The following is a 24,759-nucleotide window of genomic DNA, read 5'->3' as shown; positions in this document are numbered from 1 at the left end:
TGCACAAATTTGTCACAGCCTTTGAGCACAGTAAGAACACAGTAGAACTTTAGAGTGGTCCATTAAGCAAGTTCCAACATAAAACAAAACCCCTTTCTTCAGTTAACAGTTGCATTTTTAATTAGTCATTCATTTTATTATGAATTTCGCTTTATTTCTTTGTCTGTCTTCATGGCTAAAGCAATTAACAGTGGAATAAAGTCTATGTAATCCCTCACATCATAACTTTTTTCATATATTTCATTAATAAATGCAGCTATTTTATAAGTGTGTGATTCTAATTTTATATATAATGTATAAACCACTATTATTAGGCTTCTATGTGACAATGAGAGCTTTTAGGAAATGACCCAGCTGTTGAGAACACAGCCATGTGCTAACATTTGTGTTATGATAACTGTTATGACCTTAGTTTTCAGGAATGCTTCCTACTGTTCTGAAACCATATTGTGACAATAACATATGCAACTGCATGCGTTACTACCATTGTTTGTATTGTATTTGTTTCAAAGCTACAGAAACAGTGCAAATGACTTTTGTTAAAGATGTGATTAACTCAAAATACATCTTTTAATACTGGAATGTGGTAAAAAAAAAAAAAAAAGGCCTAAGGTAAAATTTACTGTGCTGTACTTGTTTAACCTTCACATTCTTAGCATTGCCTGCAGAATTTTTTAATGCAAGAATTCCCAACAGCTTTTGAAAGACCTTTAGTGGAATAAATCTGTAACTTAGAGCTGTTTAACTGTGATGGTGTGTTTATGCAAGTTCATACATAACTGCTGTAAAGCAGGAAAGAATGCTGTGGCCACTGAAACCTTTGTCAGTCTTTTTGCAGGTACAGTTATTGGCATAGGTGTTCACTGTGTTCCCAAGGTGATCTTAACCATAGTAAATGTGCAGTGAATAGCACAAATGCTGCAGTAACATTAGCTATGCCTGCAAAGGCATTTGTAAAGACTTGAGGGCGGCCTCGGTGGGAATGAGAGGCAAGAAAAGTATTTGGGCAATACAGACTTTTCCTTTAGCCCCAAAGTTTCAGTAGCAGCTGCTAAGCTGTTCAGAGTTTCTCTTTGATCCTCAGAAATAATTATTTTTTTCCAGTCAAGTCCAATAGTGAGATAAACTAATTCTGTATTCTTATCTCAATTCTGTATCTACCAGGTAGTTTTTAACATCTTACAGATGGAGAATATACTTTCCCTTTGGTTGTTGAATATGCAACTGAAATATTTACAGAAACTGTAGCTAAAGTTCTGTTTTAATAAAACCAACAAAATAATACCCAGAAGAGTAGGTGCTCTTCTGGTATGACAGACATAAAATTGACTGGAGGAGGGGAGCAATGTTCATATCCAGTATACGTCAGAGTCTCTTGAAAAAGAGCTTTTACTATTTTCACAGACATAGAAAACTGCAATTGTCTATAGCATGTCTCACTGAGGTCTGGGTGTTTCTCTGCAGTTACCAGTTTGTGTTTAATGAAGTGAAACTTTAAAGTAGACTAGTTAGCAGCTTAAAGGTAAGGTGCCATTTCAGAGCTTCAGGCTTAAGTATGAGGAAAACAACTATAGAAGGTATTTGAAGACTGCTGTGATTTCAGATCTCAGTTCCCTGCCTCATGGTACATCTCTCATGCAACATTTTAGAGTTCAGTTCCCTGCTACAGAATATATACATTGAACATTAACAATACCCATTCTGGCTGGAAAATGCCTAGAATAAGCACTGGGAATAACACAGGCTTCCTGAAGTGGAGAATTTTGTCCAAGGTTTCAGATGGAAGTTTAGAATTACAATCACATGTACGTTTTGAGTTCTAAGAAAGAGCAAACTTTTTCTCATTGCATAAATATGTCCTTTATGTATATGTGTACATATATACATACGCACTGTATCATATAGATAAATGTAAATTAAATCTCGTATTAAAATTTCTGGCTTTTCATTCTGTAATAGATTGAACAAATGAGGACAGAGCTACTTCAGGAAAGAGCTATAAAGCAAGACTTGGAGTGTGACAAAATTTCATTGGAAAGACAGGTAATTAAGGCTGGCATATCATCACACTAGTGAGATAACAGGCTGGGTATCAGCCTTCATTAGGAAGTTCAAATAAGCATCTAAGGAGTACAGTATTTGGTAGCTGGCACTATGCCGCCATAATGTGATGCTGGAATTATGCGTTAGTAAGAACAGATTAAAAGACATGAGTATCTTAATACTCATACTCAAAATGTTATAATCTTGAATTAAGTCTTCTCTTAGTATTTTTTCTTTCTGTACCCCACATTTAGCTTGATGTTTGTAACAGTATGTATAATGCATGTACTAAACACTCATACTGTGCATACATCTGTTTATATAATATTATAAGACTTTTTTGTTGTAGTGAGTATAGGCATCTTTCTACCACAGAAATTCTGTCTATACATTTGAGGATCAAAGACATTAAAAATAAGAAATGTGACACTTGATATGGTATGCGTGTTTTGGAATAAAACTGAGATATCAATATAGGAACTTTTTAAAAGCACATATACAGAAAAGACTATAGAATATCAAAGACATTGTTATTCAGTTTAGCTATAAATCCTTTGATCACTTTTGGAGGAGTTGTTCTTTAAAGTCTTAATAGTACTTCAGGAGCACTGTTGAAGGTAGGTAATAATTTCAAGCAATTGTGAATTTAGTTGAGTATTTTCTTCTGTAGGAGCAAACAAGTGAAGAAATCACATGCCTCCGAAAGAAAAGATACAGATTTGATAGAGAACTGCTACTTTCTGTTGTCTAGGAAAGAATATTACTTACGTGTTTCAATGTCTGTGATGGAAAGTACATTAAAATACTTTCTAGCTTTTTGCAGCATTTTTTTTTTTTTTTCATCTCGGTGGTCTTTGAAAGCAGGATTACTGTCATAGCCCCAAGCTGAGATCCAGAGGAAAGCAATCTTAGCAAGTCTTGCTATTGACAGTCTCAAGAATGCAAAACAGATTGTAATGGGAATTTAGAGAACAGGTTTATACAAGACGCCTGATTTTGTGCCTTAAATTATGTAAAATAAATCCCATCTTGATTTGTTTGAGAAAAAAGAATGCCACCTACTGGTATATCCCATGTACATCCTTATACTTCAGTTGTGACATTTCTATCATTGCATTTTTAGTGTTTGAGATCTGAGATCATGGTTTGAAGTTCTGTAACAGAGAGCTTTATTTTCTGTTCCTTATATAATCTTTTTTCTGGCAACTTTATTTTTAGGTCCCCATTGAAAACCTAAATCACCTAGCCTTACAAAAATGAAAGTGTAAATCTGAGCAAAAAGTCTGCTTTTACAAATCAAGCAGCTTGCAAAGTCTTTTAGACTGTGTAATGGGGGTAGCATTGGATAGTTAAGGGGGAAAAAAACCCCACAGTAATATCTTTGATACAGTTAAGCAGAATTGGTTGCAAGTAATTTCTTTGTCTACTTGTTTTAGCCATGTACCAGTGAATTACAGGGGAAGAATACAGAATTGCGTGGAAAATAAGACAGATCCAATGCTATTTGAAAAATTTTAGCATATTAAAAAATGGTGTTGGAAGGGGCTTGCAACCATCTGCAGTTCAAGGGTCCCTTTAAGTCTAAAACTTTAGATGAAGTTTAACACTAAATTCTTTTTAATAAAGTACAGTAATAGAAGATGTTTGTAGTAAACAGTAAAATCTCACTGACTCTCCTTTTCCATATTTATAAATTAAAAATACACTGATCACTATATGTTTGCCTGGAGAAATGTATTTTCTGTTAAGGTGATACTTGTTAATGTGAGCATGTATGTAGTAATCAAGTATGTTCCGACTATAGAACAAGGACTTGAAGAGCCGAATTCTTCACCTAGAGGGTTCTTACCGATCCAGTAAAGAGGGACTTGTTGCTCAAATGGAAGCAAGGATCACAGAGCTAGAAGAACGACTTGAAAATGAAGAGAGGTGAAACTAGTTATGTTAAGAACAAAACATGCATGTTTATGTTTGTTAATAGGCCTTTTGCTACTATTAAGTCTAATACAATTAACTTGATTATCTTTTTTTTCCTCATGAGCACCAAATTAAAATGGTTGCTGTTTCATACAAGTATTGCAAAATTTCTTTTTGACTGAACACACTAGAAGTTGCCTTGTAAATTTAAAATTGAGCACAATGCTAACATGGTTCCATACCTCACTATTTTATCAATGTCTAATATCAGTAACACACTTGGAAGTGTTAAGCTATAGTTAATATTTCTATTTTCACGTTCACTGCATTGCTTAGTCTTGGGAGAATGTATTTTTTTTTTCTAAATTTTGCTCTGGAGACAGAAGAAATTCCCCTTAGTGGTTCATGCTTTTGAACAAATTTCTTAATGTGTTGCATGGAATCAGTAAATCAAAGTAGGGCCATTAGTATTTATTTCATTCTGAGAAGATTGCTAAGGAACTATGTCAGCAGGGTTGGAAGTATTGCAGTTCCTTTTTTCACAAGCCTGTCTTTTGTTTGTTTTGTTTTTTCTAGGGATAGAGCTAATTTTCAACTAAGTAACCGCAGACTTGAGAGAAAAGTGAAGGAGTTAATGTTGCAAGTAGATGATGAACATCTCTCATTGACTGATCAAAAGGACCAGGTAGAGGGAAAGACTGATAGGCAAATATCTGATGTTAATCCTACTAGCATAAATCATCATATATAAAAGATACAAGAAGAATATAGGTAGATACTGATTACTCTGTGTTTATGAATTTAGTGAGATTCACTGTTCCCATTGTCATCACGTTCTTTTGTCTAGTACTAAATCGTACTCGTTCCTAAAATTATGAAAAGGAAGCACTTATAGAAGTAAGCTATAATTATTTTAAGAAATAAAGCAAATAACATACAGTATATGATCCTAGAAATATATACACCAACATATGAACCTATAAATACATACACCAACAAATAATATATTGTTTTGCCACCAAAAAATTTTGTTTAAAGAAAGAAGCTATTTATTAAATATAGGCTATAAGTATTAAGCATACATTGATACTCTAATAGCAATGTTCTCCAACATTCCTGTCTGGTCTTTGTTGATTCTTTGCTGGAACATGGTTTGTTTCAGTACATGAGTTGGTTAATATTCTGTCTGGAGAATGAACAGTATGTTTCAAATTGCAGACATCTGTTAAGGGAACAATCTTTTAAAATCCTCCGGGTTTTTAAAACTTACTTTATAGTATCTGTTTGGTAAAGTTGCTTAACCTAGACACATTAATAGCCTCAGTTTTCCCTTATTGATAGCTGGCTCTTGCTATGACACAATACTGTCTTACTCTACCAAAGCTATGTTTGCTTGTTGCCATTTTTTTCTTCTTAAAAAATGATAATCCCATCCCTTTTCTTGAAGTCTAATGCTGACTTTCAAATATTTCGGAAGCATAGGATTACAGTGTCACTACACTGGCAAAGTTGTGTCTTTATTCTCCCTCTCATAGATGCTGGAAGAATAAAATTCCTTTATTAAAATAGTCTAATCAGCTGACATGTAAATATTTCAGTTGAGTTTGCGTTTGAAAGCAATGAAACGTCAAGTTGAAGAAGCTGAAGAAGAAATAGACAGACTGGAAGGTGCTAAAAAGAAACTTCAGAGAGAACTGGAAGAACAACTAGATGTGAATGAACAATTGCAAGGACAGCTTAATGCTGCAAAGAAGGAATTAAGGTAGGATGACTTGTCAGACCTTACAATTATGTACCACACCCCACTCACAAGATTGATCTCTTGCTCCTTTAGTCCATAAACTGAGGGCTTCCTCTAACAAACTTCAAATTTAACATAAGCAGACAGAGTTTAAGAGGGAGACCTGTGAAACTCATCTGCATTTCTTTTCTCTACAAATGTTCTCTAACTCTTCCCGGGGTGCTCTAGGTGCCCAAACCTTCTTTCCAAGATCTGACTGCTGATTAAAGTCATCGAGTCAGGGAATAAAAAATGGAAAAAGGTGGTGGGACTTGACACTCTTATAATTGATAGTAATAAAAAATTCCTGCTAATGACTGAGAAGCACAGCTATCCTGTGGATGTTTTCCTCAGCCATCTTTGAAGATCTCGGTGTGCAAGGTTTAGTTTCCCCTTTCTGTGACTTCAGTTAGAGGTGCTTGCAGATATGATAGATTGATCTTCATTCTCTTGCATGTTTCTTTCATGTAAGATGTAGTCTGTGATAAACTGCCTCTATTGGAGCACAAGTTTCTTTGACATCCTTTAAAAATTTAAATCCTGTCAATGTTTTAAGCTTTGCTTAAGTGTTCTGCATGTAGATGTGCAGTTTTAATAACAAAGGCATGTATTTTTGTTTTAGTAGACTGAAGAAGTCACCAAGTAAAGTGTTGGCTGATTCTGACGATGATGACGATGATGATGATTTCAGCACAGATGGTGATAGTCTTTGTGAAGTACCTTCAGGAAATGATGACACAAAAATCTAAATAAGTATTGAATCTGTGATTCCTTGAAAGTACTGGAAGAATAACATAAATTATCAAGAAACTGGATATTCTAGAAGCCAAACGACATCAAGGGATTTAAGTGTTGGGAATATAATGTTTCCATCCATACTGTGCCATTTTCTTCTTTAGATCTCCACTGTTTATTATAGAAAACAGGATTGCGTTATAAAACAGCTATAAACCACGGGGCGGGGGGGAGAGAGAGAGAGAGAGAGAACTGCTACTGAAAACCTAGGGCTAATGTTTCACATTGGAGATGTCATCTTGCTAAAATTCTGTTCAAGTAAAAAGCCATTTGAAAGTAATTCAAAATTAGTTTGTAGTTATTAAAAGCTTTTCCCTAAAACCAGGAAAACCACAGAAGATTATTTAATAATTGTAAGTAGGGGGAAATTATGTATAAAATGTAAATATTCTAAACCTGATCTTTTTATTGACTACTTTAGTACTATTTTGTAAAGTTTCAGATACTATATAAATCAGTTTCATACGTTAAGTACTTAAATTTATACTGAATGCTATATTTGGGTTTTAATGAAGAAGACAAATGAAATTTAATACATGTTGTGCATTACAGAGCATATTCACAGTTTGTTAGCCAGGAAGTACAATTCCCATTCTAAGACGGGTGAAAGTTCCATTGTATGTATTCTGTATATTAGGGATCAAAGGTTAATCCTGCCTGTTGACTTTAAAAGGACTATCACATCTGTGTGATGAGTGAGACTTGCCTACAGCTTTCTTGTAAACTTCATTTAGGAGGCTTTCTGTTCTTAGTAGGGAAGGCTAAGAAAGAGGTCAGTTATTACTTTGCATCTTTAATTTCCTGAAATGGACTCCATACTGCCAGAGGCAGAACATTATAGGTCTACTGATTTGAGGGCATCAGGATAGGCTTATCTTAAAGCCACTAAGGAGTCTCACGTGTTCCACTAAAATTACTTGTGGTCTTTGAATTAGTACTTGCTTAAATCTGTTGATTTAGTTAATGCCAAATTTTTATGCGCCTGTCAAGAAATTGCACCAAGGAAACACAGAACACGTAAACTGTTTTTTCTTTCTAAGCTGTTCTTGAGCATCTATCTGTGATAGACTGCAATGTATGGTCATATGTGCAGCTATATATTAGTGTTTTAGTTTATAGAAGTATCTGCATTTTGAATGATCCATCTGTTCAACAAATTTTGTCAGAGGTTTTTTTTTAAAAAAGCACCACAGATTTTATTTTAAAAGGGTTTTCCTCTTTCTTGATAAAAATAAGTTCTTGGCATTTATATGGCACCAGACTGTTTTTGCTCCTTTGCAAATCTAGAAAAGGGCACTACTACATAATTTTGTTAATAAACCATAGCTAAGTCCTGTCTGATTATTAGTATTTGTCTCCAGTTACAGGTTAGTGAGCACTTCTTTGTTGAATGGACCAAATAATAGTGTTATGTAATTGTGAAAAAATACTGTAAACTGAAGTTGCTGGGAGCTTCCATTACTCCCACAAAGGCATCTACTGAAGAGGACTAATTTAACAGCTCTGAAAGTGAGGCAATAGACTTGGTTAAGGCAAAAGTCCTGACAATGGCAGTGTCCATTTTCATGTGATTATATGAAATGGAACCTCCTGCCTGCCCACAGAAGTATATCAGAAGTATATTCATGCACAGCAGATTGCAGACTCTTGCCCTTTCCCTTCAACTTGATTTTGATGGTTTGAGATATATGGGAAATAATATGAACGGCATAGTTGTAATACTTTGTGTCTGAATCCTGTATATTTTTTCAAGTAGCATACATATAATTTTTTTGCAGTACTAGTTTTATTATTTTGACAACACATAAACAGCCTTTTCTCCAAGAAGATCTGCACTATGCTGTACTGACAATCAGTCGTCATATAACCTGCTGTGATTTTGTTGTTGTTGTTGTTGTTTCATTTGCATGTTTATGTAGGTTTAAGTTTAAACAACTGATTCCAATCTCCACTACTCTGTCCTAATGTTCATAGATTACTATTATTTCAAACCACTGGAAGAAAATAACTTAATGTTGCATCTACCTCCAGTTACACTGAACTGTAAAAGAAAAATTCACTTAAAATAAAGTCAGTCAGCTCCTTCAGTTCTACTTTGTATGTGCACATAGCTTGATATGACAATTGAATTCCATATGGAAGACGCATGTATTTAAAATACAACAAGAAAATAATTGTCTGGGAAATATACTGTGAAGAAGTTTCTACATTTTCTTCTTTTTGGATAGTTACTTTCTTTTTAACTTGTAAAGAAGGTGGCAAGTGTAATATCTAGAAGACTCCTTTTCTCATTTTAAGTTAGGAGGAGGGAGACACATTGTTGTGGACTCCTAGTGGGAGATATCCCACTTATTAGACCTTCCTCCCTCCCTTTCCCCTGCTTTCTGTGTCTTCATAAAAAGAACTGGACTTTAGTTTGTTCATTTAGACTTGGAAATGGCATTTCCTCTTAGTCATTTCATTTGAGAACCCTAAAATCAAAATAAATCTTAAGATGTTGAAAAGAGTATTTCAACTCATTCACAAAACAGTCGGTAGCTTGGTTTCTCAATGCATGCTAGCTGTGGTGAGGGCAGGGTCTAGATCTTGGCTGCCCAAAAAAAAACATTGACAGTAGATCTTGGTTGCAGAAAAAACCCACTGACGATAGTTTAAGGATGTCTGATTTGTTCACTCAGTCTCATGGCAGTTTTTGATCAAAACTCATCTTAGGTCAAGATTGATTTTAGAAAAATGTTCCTGATATTTCCATGTAATCTATTTTTAAATGAATTTCAGAAGAAGGTCTTGACCCATAAAAGGAAGCAAGCAAGAGAGAGAACATGTGAAGAAACATGGCTGTGAGACATTCAGTCCTCAGAAGTTTGTACAAATACCGGTGTTCCTGGTATATTACAGAGACATGGCTTGAATTCTGAGCTGTAGAGACCTTCAGTTTTCTTCAATGATACCATAATAATCTCATAAACAAGCAGACCCAAGCTAAATCACTTTTGATATGTGCCTAACCTGATGGCTTATATAGTGGATGCTACTCTCTTAGTGTAAGTATTCTATGATGAACAATGAACTTTTGGTCCTCTCTGTGATTAATGGCCTTTCTGAGATTTTGACCATTTTTATGTGGTGAGAGATTTTCCACAAACCCAATGTTTCTGATCGTTAAAATTCTATTCTGCCTAAATATACACGTTCTTCAAACAGCTGTGTTCAATATGGCATTATTAATTTTTGGTCAACTTGTGCCTTAAGAGGACTTACATTGTCATTTATAATTTCTGGGTTTGAGAATCAATGTCAAGTTTTATTTTGAGCATTTTCACCCATCTGTTATGCTCTGGCAGATCCTTTGGTTTTCCGAGCCTACTTTTGTAGACAGAATACAAGTTGACTTCTACAAGAGTGTTCTGATGTTTTAGATCGCTAACGTTTGGCCAGTGCTCCAAGATATGGCAATCGCTATACAATGCAAAATGTGTAAATGTAAAAGAAGCAAACAAAATTCTCATGCCCTACATAGACTCTTCACTTACTGTCCAAGTAATAAAATCAAGGATATCACATATAATGGAGTTCAATGCCCTTGAGTTTGGAAGGCATCTCTTTCCATAAAGGCATTAAGGTCTTTCAGACATCATGTCTTTTCAGACATCTTTTCAGTGCATGGAGAAAGAAAAAGGAAAAGTCATTGTCTTGCTGTTCCCTGTACCTGCTTCCCTGCACTGCACTTTATTTAAGGAAAACCCTATACTATGCAAATACTTTCTTAGTTCAGCATTGTCAGTTGCTTTTTACTGTTCAGTCACCAGGCAGGTTTCCCCCACAAGGTCATCTCTTGGTGATGAAACTATAACTTGTTGATTAATCTGTGCATTCCTCTGATTTGTCTTTATTCTTCTCAACTTAATTCTTTCATTTTTCCTAATTAAATAATCTGTTCTGATTTATAGCCAATTTTCTAAACTATTCCAGAAGCCATGTGAATTCCTTAATTTTTACAGACCAGCTGTGTGCTTTGCTGAGTGAGCTATGCAGTGCAATAGCTTCAGCTTTTAGGCCTTTTCTGGATCAGCCAGCATATTTCAGTAATTAAATGTTGATGCTTTTAGCTTACTGGAGTTTCCTACCGTATACATTTCAGCTGCTTAATTTCCACTAGCTGCAGTTGTCAAGTAACATTGCCAAATGTTCAAAGAAAACCATTCAAAGATGCTGAAAAAGCATCCTTTAGAGACTGTCAGGGTTTATAACATGTCTAATTTGTTCCTTTTTGCATAAGGTACTGATTAGGTCACATATTTAACTATGACCCTACTGCGTCATACTGGGGAAAATTTAATTGTTATTTTAAAATTTATTCATGAGTGTTGGGCTATTGAGAAAAAGGTATAGAAATGAATAGAAAGGGCTTTTTTTGTATTACAGGTTTTTCTTTTAACATGTAAGAAAGGAAAGAGTAAGAAGAAGGGAATGAAGTTCAACAGACAAGGTCAAGTGCAGTAGTGAATTGGGCTCACCTGTCTCAGCAGAATTGTGACAGCCTTTTAATGGCTAGTACCAGTGAACCTCATGTGAGGCCAGTAGAGACTGTATGTCTTATGTAAGAGGGAACATTTGATCTTTTCTTCACTTCTAATAACAATTTGCTGGTTTACTCAGATCCTGAAGCTTCATGCCGTTAGCAGAAGAACAGACAATAAAAAAACTTTACTAAAAGTCTGAGCACAGGTGGATGATGAAAGTTTAAGCTCTCCAAGTTGCCAATAGGAAAACTGGGAACAATTCTATGTGAGTGCAGAGAAGGGACTCATTACAGGTAACCTGAGTTTTTCTATGCTTTCTGTGTACTTGGCAGAATGGGTTTTCTGAACGATGCTTTATATATTAGGTTACAAAGCTATTTTCACTAGTTACAAGCAATCCTTTTATTTTGATTGCATGCAGTCTGGCTAGGATGAAACCTTCCAACAGTATGATACGAAGTAAGGGAAAAAATATACACAGTAAAAAAGATCTGTGGAGGATCCACTTCTGATTAATTTTCATTTTTGACCTTCACTCTTCTTAAAGAGCCTGACACTGAATGTTGCTTAAGCCATCTTAAACTTACAGATATCTAAATTGGGCTGAGATGCATGTAAGTTTATATTTCCAGGGAGAGACTGTGAAGGTTCAAGATGAGAACGGTAGGGAGCATATCAAAGTAGTGCTAGGAAGTGCCTATTTCCTGTATGTATTTGCAGCAAAGATTCTCAAGTGAGTCCAGCTGAGACAAATGACAGAGCTGAATAAGGAGCAGCATATGTTTCTGGTATTTCTGTGGATGCAGTGTTAATGGTGGCTGATTAGCTGCGTACCCCTGTGCAGCACGGGTAGTTCTGTTCTGCAGAAATGCTTTCAGCATCTCCAGACCTTGGATACCCAAGTGCCTGCCAGTATCAGAAGCATCTATTTTGTGTCACTCACGTTTTCTTACATTTTTTCAGAAAGAAATTGTGTGTGCAGTTCTGTGTTGTCCCTTGGATTTGTCATTATGTGAAAGATGTGTTTACTTCAATGCTTTTTGTGGGAGAGAAAGAAAACATTGCTGCCCTTGGAGTGGAAAGACAGATAAGACTGTCTGAGACTCATCCCTGGGAAAAATCAGTCTTTGCCAGAAATGAAATTTACTTTTCTAGAAAGCAGTTCCACTGGGCATAGGAGAGCTGAGCTTCTGACTACAAGTTTACCTCTCACACCCAGAGAGCTGGCTATTCTCAGCCCAGCCTGGCCTTTATTTTCCTGGGAGGTAAACACTGAGACCTGGAACTTGACGTGGCAGAGGCTATACATTTATGTACTACAGATGAGATTGAGATTGGTATACTTTTAATGTTGTTCTTCAGGTCTTTTGGTTAAAATACAGCAAATACTATTTAAGGAAAAAGAACTCGTGTATTCATGACTAGAGCAGGCAAGAGCAAATACACATGTGCACACACACACTGTGAAGGCAGAGAGAGATGGTGTGCATTGCTGCAAGTGCTTTATCAGCTGATTTGGTGTCTGCCTGAAAACGTAATCCCAACTGTTTAAAATTGATATACAAATTCAGTGGCTACAGTCACACTGTGGTTACTGTAAATCCTTCTCAGTACAGATCACCTTCATCAGAGTTCTGGCATTTTCTTGAGTATCTGCTGTATGAAAGAGCTTTTCAATAGGGTCCCAACAAGCCTCTTAATTTGTCTTTTAAACACTTTACCAAAAGGAAAACAAAGGAAGCTGAACCATCCAGAGAAGACAGGGTGGTCTAATAGTTGGAGGTAGAGCACTGGGAACAGGAGGATTCTGGTTTCTAATCTGTTTGAGCTGCTGCTTCAGTCCTTGGCCTCCTCGTGCTTTTGTCAACATGCCTAAAATATGGAGCTCAAAACTAGATCTTGAAGACTTGATACTTTTTCTGCATTGAAAATTCCTGGATAAAAATGTTAGGAGGAAATGCCAAGGATCTGTTTTTTCAGTATATCTGCTTTCTGTGTGGCATTTCGCCCTTTTGCCCTGCAGTCTGTGACACACTGCAGTGCTTTCCAAGTGGGGAGCTGTTTTCCCTGCCACATGTCTGAGATTGAAGGTCTTGTGCTGGCTCTGTGGAGTGTCTGCTGCAGAACAACAGCCTGGATACTAAATTTCCTTGCTTTACAGGGCGTTTCAAATTTGTTTTTCTTCAAATAAGAAAATGGTTTGTTGTGTAACAGGTAAGAATAGCTATGAAAAGAGGGAAGGAAAAAATAAAGTCAAATAAAAGCATGGAAAAGCTCTAACATCAGCCAACCAGAGAAAGGAAGCTTCCTGAATTGGGCTGTGTTTACTTTAAACCCAGCTCACTGTGCCTTGCTATTTCAGTACATATTGTGAGTGGTATCCAGCTATTTTAAAGATAAGATCAAATTCACAATTCAGATCAAAATGTGTCTCCCAGCCATTAACTTCTTAAGCATTACTAAGAGTCACAATAGAAGACCATGATCTGTGTGGCACTGTATGTGATACTGCATAAGGCTAAATATTTGTCAGGACGTCCAAGGGCAGTCTGGGCCTCCTATAGAGCTCAAGAGAATTCATTTCTTCGGTATGCCTGGCATTCTTTGGCTAGGAAAATTTTCAGATGGAGTAAATGTAGTAAGTATTGTGGGATAAGCAGAGAAGATAAAAGAATGAGTAAGAAATAGGGCTACTACAGATGCTAGCTGTATGAGGGGGAAGGAATCTTTGTAGGTGTGTGCACAATAAGCCTCCTGTATGCGTGTACCACACTGGTACTATTGGTATGGAGTGGGGATGGCAGAAGGAAAACTGCAGCCTACTTCATCAACCTTCTTTCCTCTTCTGCCTTTACTGCTGTTGCTGGCTTCTCTACTGAGAAAATGAGCTGTAGTGCCATTGGAAAATCCCTACCCAGTAAGCTAGAGTCCTTCGTATTGCTTTTGTATTCACTTGGAGGGCTTTTGCTTCCTGTAAAGTAAAAGCTTCACAGTGCTGTTTCCAGGAGAGGCAAGTGCTTATGACTCTCAAAAGTGGGAGGCCACAAGCCTCAGGAGCCTGTGCATAAACTGCAGCATCTGTAGATGTCAGTGTGCCATCAACTGAATGACATTGGCAGTGCAGGTGGCAGGAGGGAATTGAATGCCTGGAAACTCAGTGGGGTGGGGAGTCTACCTACATCTGTTCTGTACGGTGTCAAGCTTACCACCAGTGCACAGGATAAGTCACTCCTTGAAAGAGTCGGTCTCCACACTGAGTGAATAAACAGACCTGTACCTCATATACCTGCCAAGCCTAGAGCATCAGATATCCAGTAATTGAGCTTTGATTCCACAAACTTTTCTAAGTCTCATCATTTTAGCTTTTCTTAAGAATATAAAGAGACCAGCCAGCCGCAGCCACCGCACACTGCAGTGAGACTTCACTGAAGCATACACGCAGTGACGTGCTGCTGACCTCAGTTACTAGTATGCGTGGCTGCCAGATCAGCTGGGAGGCCCTTAGAGGATGCTCTGCAACTGAGTGCAGAGAATCAGCTAAAAGCAGCACATTTTAACTTTGATTGGCACTTTGTCTAGTCAGCATAATTGTTCCCATCACCTTTCTAATTTTTACAAGTTTAGAAGTAATATGGAGGGGAAAAGGGAGATTGATATCTGTTAACTTTGCTGCTCCTCTGAAACTTTCAGTGCTTAGCAGAGCTTGCATTTCTGGCTCTTGAGAAAAAAAAAAACACAAAAAAGGCCATAAAAAGGGAAAGTTGATGCAAGTTTTCTGAAGAGAAAAGGACTATTTTTCCACAGGAAACGTTTGAAAGTCTTAAACGTGGGAACTGCAGTCATGACTAAACTGCCTCAGGTAAGTCATTCTCCTCGACAAAGCCACCCGAGGAGGGCACCCCACAGGCAGCAGCAGAGCACGAGCAGGCAGCAGTGCTGCAGGCAGTGCTGGTGGCAATATAGTGAGGACTGCAAAATTCATCCCTCTGCACTGCTAAGCAGCCAGGGAGTCCTATGGTTGTCATTGAAGCTGAGGTGTTGCACCATTCCTGTTGACTTGTGTTAATTATGCCCTAATAGTGCACCTTTTGTTTTGCTTTCCTAGGCAGCAACTGCTATGGAGCCAGTCATGATGCTCCCTCTGCAAAGAGGGTTCGTATATAAACCAACCTAAAAGAGAGACTGACAAGCTAAAGGGTACCTTGAAGTTTTAGAATCTTGAGATTGAGCTCCTGCCAGAGCACAAGTTCTTTGCAGGATGGAGGAAATTATTTAATCCTCCTTGGATATCAGTTCTCCAGCAATGAAATACAATACAGAACAGCCAGGTTGTCATTCAAGAAGTAGTCTTTACAGAAACTGACCCACTGCTCAACAAAGATCCTTTTCTGTATAGAACCACAGTCAAAATAGCATCCAAGATGTTGGGGTGCAAGAAGTGACTAATGTGAGAAAGGGTATGGTGCTTTCCTGTAAAAATTCCGCTGCTGTAAGAAGTCCTTGAATACTACTGTATGACTCTAAGAGGACAGAAAACTGATTCTGAGTCTGGAGAAATTTATGAGACAGAAACAGCACAGATAACATCTACTCTGTACTGCTTTGTAACACTGTAACAAGGAGACGATCATTAGAATGGAGCAAGGAGAATCAAAATCTCATGATTAGACACGCTGGTGCTGATGGTGGTAATTGCAAGAAACAAAAGTTCATAGCTGGTAAGAATACCTATTATTCATGAAAATGTGTCAGCAGGATTTACTAAACCTACAGTTCAGGAAGTAAACCAGTCCCTAATAATTAGACATCCAGGGAGATATTTGGAGGGAGTGGGAAGATAATTAACGTTTATCTCCTGTGAAGTTCTTACAGAACTTTCAGAAACAGGAAATTCTGGCCACTGGCAGAGAAGAGACAGCAGTTCTGGTGTGGTCTGGGCATTTGTACTACTCTGCATAATACTGAGTGGTGATCTGGGAGGCAGTATGAGGTAGTTCGTGACTATGGCTGGACTATGACTTGACAGAAAGAATTTATTGGAAACCAATTTGTCTTTTACCTCAACATTTCAGTGTATTCTCAAACAAATGATTTTCAGCACCACTTTAGACCTGGGTTCATTCCACCTAACTTGAGGCACTGACCTAGGAAGATGTCAGCAGTATAAGAACAGTATAAGCAGGTATGTTTGTGCTTTCATTAGGGGACTGGAGTGTTTACACTTCTTGTTGTGATCTTTCTCAGAAGTTTCCCTTTTTTTCCATCTGACTTGGTAAGATCCTAGTATATCTCTCTTTCACTGAAAACACAATCTGTTTGATGTTTGCTTAGTAGAGTATGGATCGCCAGCAGACAGCCCAGTTGCAAAGAAACTGTTTGCGACATGATGAATATGACATCTGTAGAATAGTGAATTTTGAGCAGTAACCATTTCACCATGTTGGGCTCACTTTTCCAGAACTCACACAGGACAGAATGAACTGTGGTGAAATGCTTGTGGTTTATTTGCTGATGGCCTACACTAGTCATATCATCAGGAATCTGTAAAATTTTATAGGTTAGCAAGACCACAATTTTTACTTGAACAGGTTCCTCACTTTGTATCACTGAGCTCTGTACAAAATCAAACTGTTTTAGCCCAAGGGAAACCTCAGAATTTCTACACACACAAAAAAAAAAACCCTAATCTTTTTGGAAGGTTTTATTTTAAAAAGATGAGATTATATTTACCAAAGACAGCTAAAAATTTGGCCAAAGCAATTATAAGTGTCTAGACCATATGTGGCTACAGAAACACTGGAATTCAAGTTATATCTGCATAACAGGGTAAGTCACTGAATTATAACATTTGTGTTGCTATTGCAAAATGGTTGCTGCTACCCAAACATGCTAACTTAAAGGTAGCCAAGGAATCTGACCTCTATATTGCAGCTATTTCTGGTACTGTCAGACAAAGAGTAATCTAACCACAGACTGAAAACTTTCCAGAGAATTTGATGGGATCTGTGGGAACTACGCCAAACACCTGCAGTATTAATAGAAAATTAATAAACAATATCAGCCACAAAAGGTTAAAAACTGAAGAAATTGTACAGGTTCTGTGGATGGGGGAATAAAAAAAAAAAGACATTTGAACTATGCCAGCAGTGCTATTTGGCAATACAGAAAGAGATTCCAAACAATCTTAAAGCTATGTGGTTGACAATACGCACTCAAGAAATCTGTGGACGTAGGCCAGCAGCAAGCATGCAAAAAAATCCCGCCGTATTGCAGGTATTCTTAATGCCGGTGTTCATCTGTATGTGTGGTTGTGTGGTTGTCCTGTACTGAAAACCCAACCTAGAGATGTGGAAGTTAATGTCAGGTTCCCATCAGAGCCAAAACTTCAGCCAAATACCCAAATATGTTGCGACATTATTTTCCTAGATCCTTCCATTGTTAAGAGAATCACCGTTATACTGAAATGATTCCAACTCTGAGAGTGAGATCCTGTTTATTGTTACAGCAGATTTATGCAGAAAAGGTATTGTTAAACAAGAGGATTTGGGCAGTTGGGTAGGACCCAGAAAGTGTCCTAGTTATACTCATCTTCTGTTGCAGTTTATGCCCACATTGGCCACTGTCCCTTGCATAAGCCAAGGAAAGGAAAGGAAAACAATATTCTATTGAGAAATCTGCTTCGACATAGTCTCCCTAAGGACAGGGACAGAAATGCTTAGCAGGAATACAATTCTGGAGGGCATTTCAGTGGCTTTTGTTGGATGTTTAAATTCTATGGGATCTTTTTGTCTTAAGTATTTTCTCTCTTGTTAATCAAAATACTAAGCATGTATACTAATACAGGAGAACCACAAAATTCATAGAGACTCCATAACTCCAGTCATATGAGGAGAAGTGGGAAATGTACCAAAACTCCTCAAGAGCTTGCTAGCCTGTCTGCTGTCAGAATATTTTGGTGTATTTCCATTCTAATGCTTTAGCAAAAGCACACTGTGTGTCATAGGACAGCAGACTAAAGTGTTTGTTACTCCCCCCAATGGTTTACTCAAATAAAACAAGCTAGAAAATGAACAACCATCAAGTGTTTTCAATTTATGTAGTGCATGCTATTAATGTTTTAATATATTAGAGCCTCTGTGCAACATTTGTAGAAATTACTGGGAATTTTGCTGTTGATTTTAGAAGGAGGATTGGGCCTTGTGTTACTGTATTAATCATATGGTAAATATTTCTCTAAAGGCTAGGAATATAGAAATTTCCAGGGGCAGAGTGATGGTCTAACATCCTGTTTTCAACAGTGGGCAATTCCCAGGGCCCCACAGGAAGGCAGATCCCCTCCTTTCCTTCCCCCCATATCTAGTGTCAGTTGTGTCCCAGTAGACTGCTGTCAGTCTCTCTCTGACCATTGCCAGCCATGGGATAAGCCTGATGGATAGCTCTGGCTGGCTTCATGCTAGCTAGCTCACCATTTTGTCTGACCTAAACCTGATCCTGTGTATACATATCTGTACGTGTATCTTCCTTCAGTACTAGTGACTTCTTTGTTCAGTCACCTGTGGCAGCAATAGGTCTCCAGGTTAATTATAAAAAGCAATAAGATATTTAATTTGTACTACTTTACTTCTATTAACCCACATTAATATCCAGAGCACCTCCATTTACTTCTCAGGTTTTATCAGACAGATGCTAGTGAAAATGAGAGCAGAAGTAGGGCAATTGTCCTTCAGTGATTTTTTTTTTTTTGTGTGTGTGTGTGTCTTTCTGTTCTTGTTCTGCAGCAGGGAGAATAGGTGTTCCAGACAGGTCTGTTCTAAGCATTCATTACTCTCCATACTCCTCTTATATCTGCTTGCTCTGCTTACATTAGAAGAACACTGCTGGTCTAAAATCAGCAAGATTAAGTTGTGATAACTAAAATTCAATGTTAATCAGCTGTCTTGCATGTGACTGTATATGTGCATTTAAAAAAAACTCTGGAAGTTATACTTAGACAAAGGTAATGGGAAAAGAACACCCCTTGCAGAAGCTGCATTTTGGAATAAATGTAGGAGCCCTATAGTGCTTACTTTCCATGCTGAAATACCAGACCTGCAACAGGAAGAATTTAAATACATCTCTTGACATATGCCATTTCTGTTTCCCCCTGCCAGGTGAAGATGAGATTCTGCCCAAGTGAGCTATAGAGTATGTCCCCTATTAGGCCAGCTCAAGGAGGCCTAATAGAACCCCATGAATTACTCAGTCCAACCGCTCCGGTAGCTTGTCAAACTCTCAGATAACTACTCCCAAAGATTTCCAGAGGTGGGAATCTATAATAAATAAATAATATATATATAATTATAATTATACTTATAAAATAACCTATAGTAAACTTCTCAAAGGAGTAGCCTGGGTAGGCCAGAAATGCAGCAAAAAGGCCTTAGCATGGTGAAGTTAGGAGAAAGAGAAAGAATAGCAGTTAATCTTTCAGGGAAATTCAATTTTCAAGTTAATGCTAATGATGCCTTTTAGAAATCGATATCTACAAAATATATTATTAAATATCTACAAAATATATATCTATGCCTACAAAATATATTACTAAAATTAATTCAGGCAGCTAAAGACTTCATCAACAGACATGGTTTGAAATCTTTTACAAAGGCATGTCAGAAGCACTAGAAATAGGGCAGGCATCTAAACAGAAAAAGAGAAAAAGGAGTTGAGTGATACAAAAGAGAACCAGCCTTCCCCAGAGCCCGCAAAGAGTTTGTCATAATATAGTCACTGTGCGTGGCTTTCTGTGTATTTTTTTTCTGCATTTCCCTTGGATTCAAATAGTTATGTTAGGTACAGTAAATCTTGGGCGCATTCTGAAATGCAGGGAAAGTAGAAGAATTTTATGGAGGCTCCTGCCATCCAAATCTCCTGATTGGAATACATTTACGGAATAAGTCCACGGAGCCCATGGAAGTGAATGGGTCTTTTAAGTCATTTCAAAGGCCTTTTGGTTAAGTACTCACTACTTTTTGTTGTGGTTTTCTCTGGAGGGAGAAACCTGATGGGAATAGTTCCACTGCAGAAACAATTTAATTTCATAGTATAAACTTTAATTTCTGAATTAAAGAAGTGCAAGAAGTGATCTTGCAAATTGGTTTATATCCTTTTTTTTTATATCCTTTTGTAGACTAGCCTTTGTCACTCAATCTGCAGGTCTATTTAGATTTCACATTATCATCAAGCAGGCAGAATGTCAGGAAATCCTGCTCTGCTGGTCCAAGTCACTGATGTCGGTTTGATCTATTTCAAAGTCTGTAATATTTCTTGAAAGTGCCTTCCTGGAATAGCTCAGATCTCTTGCTCTGTGATCAGGACCCAGAACCATGCAACTCTCAACTGCATTCTTGCTAACTGGATGATGCACCATATGCAGATGAAGGAAAAGCAAACTCCTCCTGGGCTGAGGTAGCTTGAAGGATGACACACTGGAGATATTTAAGTGGTTAAGTGTGTTAATCCATTTCCTTCGTAGGACTGGGTCTTTGTTGGAGGGTCATTTCCCTGAGTAATATTTAGTCATTGTGGTTGAGCTGTTAGTAAGTACTCTTAACTATTTAGTCCTCCCTACGCTTCCTCCTAGTAACTTTACTTCAGTTAGGCATAACAACATCTACTGTATTGATTATAACTTTACTTCTTTTTCTATTATTGTAATGACTCATGCAAGAGGAAATGAGACAGCTCTTGGTGACAGGATAAGAAAATTTCATTATCTCGTAGATACAGATAGGTCTACTAGAACATTTTTTGGAGCTGGAGGGACTGAAAACTAATCAAGTTTTCCTGATTAAAGTCCTCTGATACCAAAGGTTCAGTATGACCTGATATTTTAAGGTTAAAATACCTCCCTTTCCACCTTATTTTCCTTTTATATGACTTCTGATAAACTGCTTTTTAGTATCTAGAAAGAAAATAAATAATAGAACCAGATCTTCCACTTGTACTTCACAACTTTTATGCACAGCTCCCTGTCCCAGCTATGTGTGCAAACAGGCAATGGGCTGGGAGAGTCAGTAAGAACTGATAAATTCCCATATGTATCATTCTGAGATGGGGAACATGGAGGTCCGAAACTGGATCTAAATCAATGGGGAAGCCAGACAACCAGGAACTTCTGTAGCATCTGTGCAGGTGTTCTAGACATGTACCTGGTTCCTTTGTTAGTTAGAAAAATGTACCATCATCCTCTGCCCTGAAGCAGAGCTGAAGTCCACTACTTGCTGTTCTGGCCTTCTATCATAAAATAGAGGAAGCAGAATATAGTTCTTCCCCTTCTTCCTCTTCTGTGTTTCCTTTCCTGTGGGGAAGTAAAGATGAAATATGTCTCTTCTTCCCCTTTGTAAGGTAAAAGAAGTCAGTCAGAAACAGTGATTTCCTGTCCTTAATAATGCTCCCATTCCCTGAAATATGTACATTCCTTACACTTATAGAAGAACTTTCACGCCAGAATTTGTTTCTGCCTCTAAAGTTTCCTTTTTTCCTACCACAATGCAATACCGATACCAGTCTTTTGGAAGAAATTTATCCTTTGATATTATCTCCAGGGAGTAAAATAGGATTTTAAATACAGCTACCTAACAATGTAACTGTGGTGCTCATGATGGGGTGTGCCTGTTTTCTACTTCCCTACCCACCTTAATCAGTTCAATTATGTGACCTGGTCAAGTCACACCCCTACGTGAACAATGCTGCTGCTCCTGTGCTGCATTACTTTTACATGATATTTATGCTGAACTGTCCTGCTTGCATGGACTGACTAAACCAAAACCTGCTGGTGAAGAATGAATGACAGGCTTCTGGCACTGCACGTGTGTCTTGGGCCACATTGCTGTGGGCTGTGACCCAGTTGTTAACTGGATGGGAGACTTATCTGAAAGAGGAAATAGTGAAGATGAATCAAGAGGTGGTACTTTTTCTGCTGAATCAGAACTGAGTTGATGCCCTGTAAGCTTCAGCAAAATCTGAAGTGATCCTATCTAAATCACTAAAAATCTGTGATTGAAAAATGACAATGCTATTTTTTTCATTCATATGTGGCCATATATTCATGGTAGAAGAAACTGTCCTATATTTGCCTTGATGTATTTCATATCTCTCAGTTCATTTTGGTAAAATCCAAGCTTTTATTTTTTGTTTAATAAAATAAAAGCCATGACTATAGCTGTGTAAATATTATGACTTATAGACATGCTCATCAAAAGCCTTCCCAAATAAAGCTAAAAATAGATATCTTTCCTGAAATACATGACCTTCCAGGGCTTTGCAGCTGCCTTTAAAATCTTAGCAGTGATTTTTATTTCACTATTAATTGCATTTTGACATTGTGAGTCTGAAAATCATAGCTACCAGGTGTAATCCTTTTTTTTCTGTTAGGTGCACAAACTGTGTGAAATACACTGGCATGCCTATACATGCATAAAAGTACATGGCAGAAACCTTTTACTATTATTATTACCTCATTGGCTTTGATGGACTTGCTCTATGTTCTTGCCCAGATGCGGTTTTGAGTAAGTAATCCATTTTCTTTTTTCCTTTCTGTCTCTTTCAGAGAAAATGGTAGTGCACATTGCATTGTGTTATTCATTGAGCTATCTAGCATTTTGTGGCTTTATTGATAGATAGTTAAAAAGTACTTTGAGAATCTCAACAGGAAGGTGGACTTTAAGTAGGAAGTAGGACAACAATTAAAAGCAGAAAACTTTAAAAGAAACATTAATTGCAATTATAGTCTGTAACTCTCCATTATGAGTAACGATGGAATCAATCCATTATTGCAAGTAACTCCAGGAATTTCTTTTTTTATGCAATTTAACCATAACTGAAATAACTGCATAAAATGGGTACCGAGGGCTTTGCAAAATAAAATGTATATTTGCATTTCAAACTCCTGGTGTGAAAATTTCTAATTATAAATTTGTATATGTTAGATCAGCAGGAGAGGCTCTGAGTTTCTGTAGTAATCCTATATTATCCATGTATCAAGAGTGTTAAGTGGCAGCAAACAGTTGTATCGATGGGTTTGATTTGAGAAGTGATATGATGCTTGTGGCTAAACCAAGCTGGACATTCAGATAGCTGTATGTGTTGTGTCACTTCAAAAGAGTAACTGTAAACCACAGTAGCTCCAAATGCAGCAAAGATGTATTGGCCAGTGAAAGATGAAATACTGCTCAAGACAAGAATTGTATGATATATATTGGTTTGTATATTGCATATAAGGGGACCTATGACTACTGAATACAGTTTGATATGCATCAAGGTGTTTCAGCCTGTGTTAGCAGGTTAAAATTTTCATGCTAGCTGTAATGCCCAAAAAGGAGAGCTTGAGAGTTACAGGATGCTGAGCTGAGTTTCTCTCTGTAGAATCCAATGGTGAAAGCTAGCAGATAAAAGAAAGAGCTCTGAGGAGAAATAGGTGATCAAGCCCGCAGGTCTTACTAAGTCTGGTTCTGAAATATTTGACATGCATCTGGCCATTTGATAATCTTTGCTATAAATGGGTTTCATGCCTTAGGGATGATGAAGGCAGAATAGATTTTAATCCCCCTGGAAAGTGAAGGCTATTACAAGTTAATTATAACAACTCATTTTTGTAGCAATACAAATGGGATTTTATAACCTTAATGACCACAAGTGTGAGTTCTTGTTCAATTTGTAACTCTGCAATTATTCCCAAATCCCACAGGATTAATATTCCGGCTGATCAAGAGTTGTTGGAACTTTTTTTCTTCCTCTGGACCCTGTCAGCAGTTAGCCTGAAGATGGAGAGGGGATTTTTATGAAGAAAAAAAAAAAATCAGCCTTGTATTGTGTCCACATTTAGGCAGTTTGTTAAGGTAAGTCCAGGCTACCCACTCCTGCAGGAATTCTTCAATAATCTGCTATTCTGTGAGGGCAGACATACTTCCTACTCCATGTATTGTGTGCTCTGTTGCCCATCTTGTGACTGTTGATTCTGTGACATCCTGTTTCACTTTTCCCACAGCATAACAATCTTTGGGTCTTCTGGGAAAAAAACCCCAACATTTCAGTAATGCTGGCAGTGAGGAACAAGTTAGTCTGCAAAAAAATGAAGAAGGTGCCTACACTTTAAATTTCTTGCAGTTTCTGTGTAATTATATTAGCTGTTTCACAACAACTATTGCTCCAGATATTCATACTATAGTGTCATCTTGTAATTAACTTGCTGTGCCTTTGGATTATTGCAGTCACAAAACACTGGCTGGATTTGAACTGAAAGCTCAGCAACCTGGTCAGCTTATGTTCTGCTACCACACTGTATATTGTCTATAAGCAGTCTGTATGACTGTATACCTGTTGTGTGATCTGTCCAACTGTAGTATACTGTTGTTTTAGCCAAACCAATTTCCAAGTAGTGATTTACTTTCCATTTCCCCCATCCTGTTTCTGTAAGTTAGTGTCACATCCAAACCCCAGAGAGCATGAAATGCTCACAAGAGCATACTATGACCCTTGCAGGGAAAAAGAGCTGTAAACTGTAGCAAATCTCCTTCAAACGGTATCAAAGTCAGAGAGGTAAGGTCATAGGTCCCGGCAAACAGGGACAAACTGAAACAAAGCAGTCACTTCTTGGCTTAAGTCTCCATTGGGGGTGAGAGAGAATGGAATATGAGCTGCAGCCAGAAGTAAATGTGGAGCTTG

The 24,759-nt window shown here is 37.5% G+C and overlaps 1 protein-coding gene across 6 annotated transcripts in view; it reads left to right on the top strand.

Moving 5' to 3' along the window:
- CGNL1 (cingulin like 1) overlaps window positions 1-8,622 on the top strand; it is a 63,906-nt gene extending 55,284 nt beyond the window's left edge. For 4 of the 6 annotated variants that reach the window (XM_080396576.1, XM_080396574.1, XM_080396573.1 and 1 more), the window contains exons 15-19: window positions 1,960-2,043; window positions 3,848-3,972; window positions 4,537-4,645; window positions 5,559-5,722; window positions 6,363-8,622. In XM_080396576.1, coding sequence (XP_080252702.1) covers window positions 1,960-2,043; window positions 3,848-3,972; window positions 4,537-4,645; window positions 5,559-5,722; window positions 6,363-6,489 — 609 coding nt within the window. In that variant the 3' untranslated portion in view covers window positions 6,490-8,622. Of the gene's footprint in view, window positions 1-1,959; window positions 2,044-3,847; window positions 3,973-4,536; window positions 4,732-5,558; window positions 5,723-6,362 lie in introns of those variants that run through there. The other 2 variants (XM_080396575.1, XM_080396578.1) reach the window with 2 other exon arrangements.
- The last annotated feature ends 16,137 nt before the right edge of the window (window positions 8,623-24,759 follow it).

This window comes from Falco punctatus (genome assembly GCF_963210335.1).
Source record: "Falco punctatus genome assembly, chromosome: 7".
Lineage (NCBI taxonomy): Eukaryota > Metazoa > Chordata > Aves > Falconiformes > Falconidae > Falco > Falco punctatus.
The sequence above is the reverse complement of the archived record's forward strand: the minus strand, read 5'-3'. Positions and strand labels throughout refer to the sequence as shown.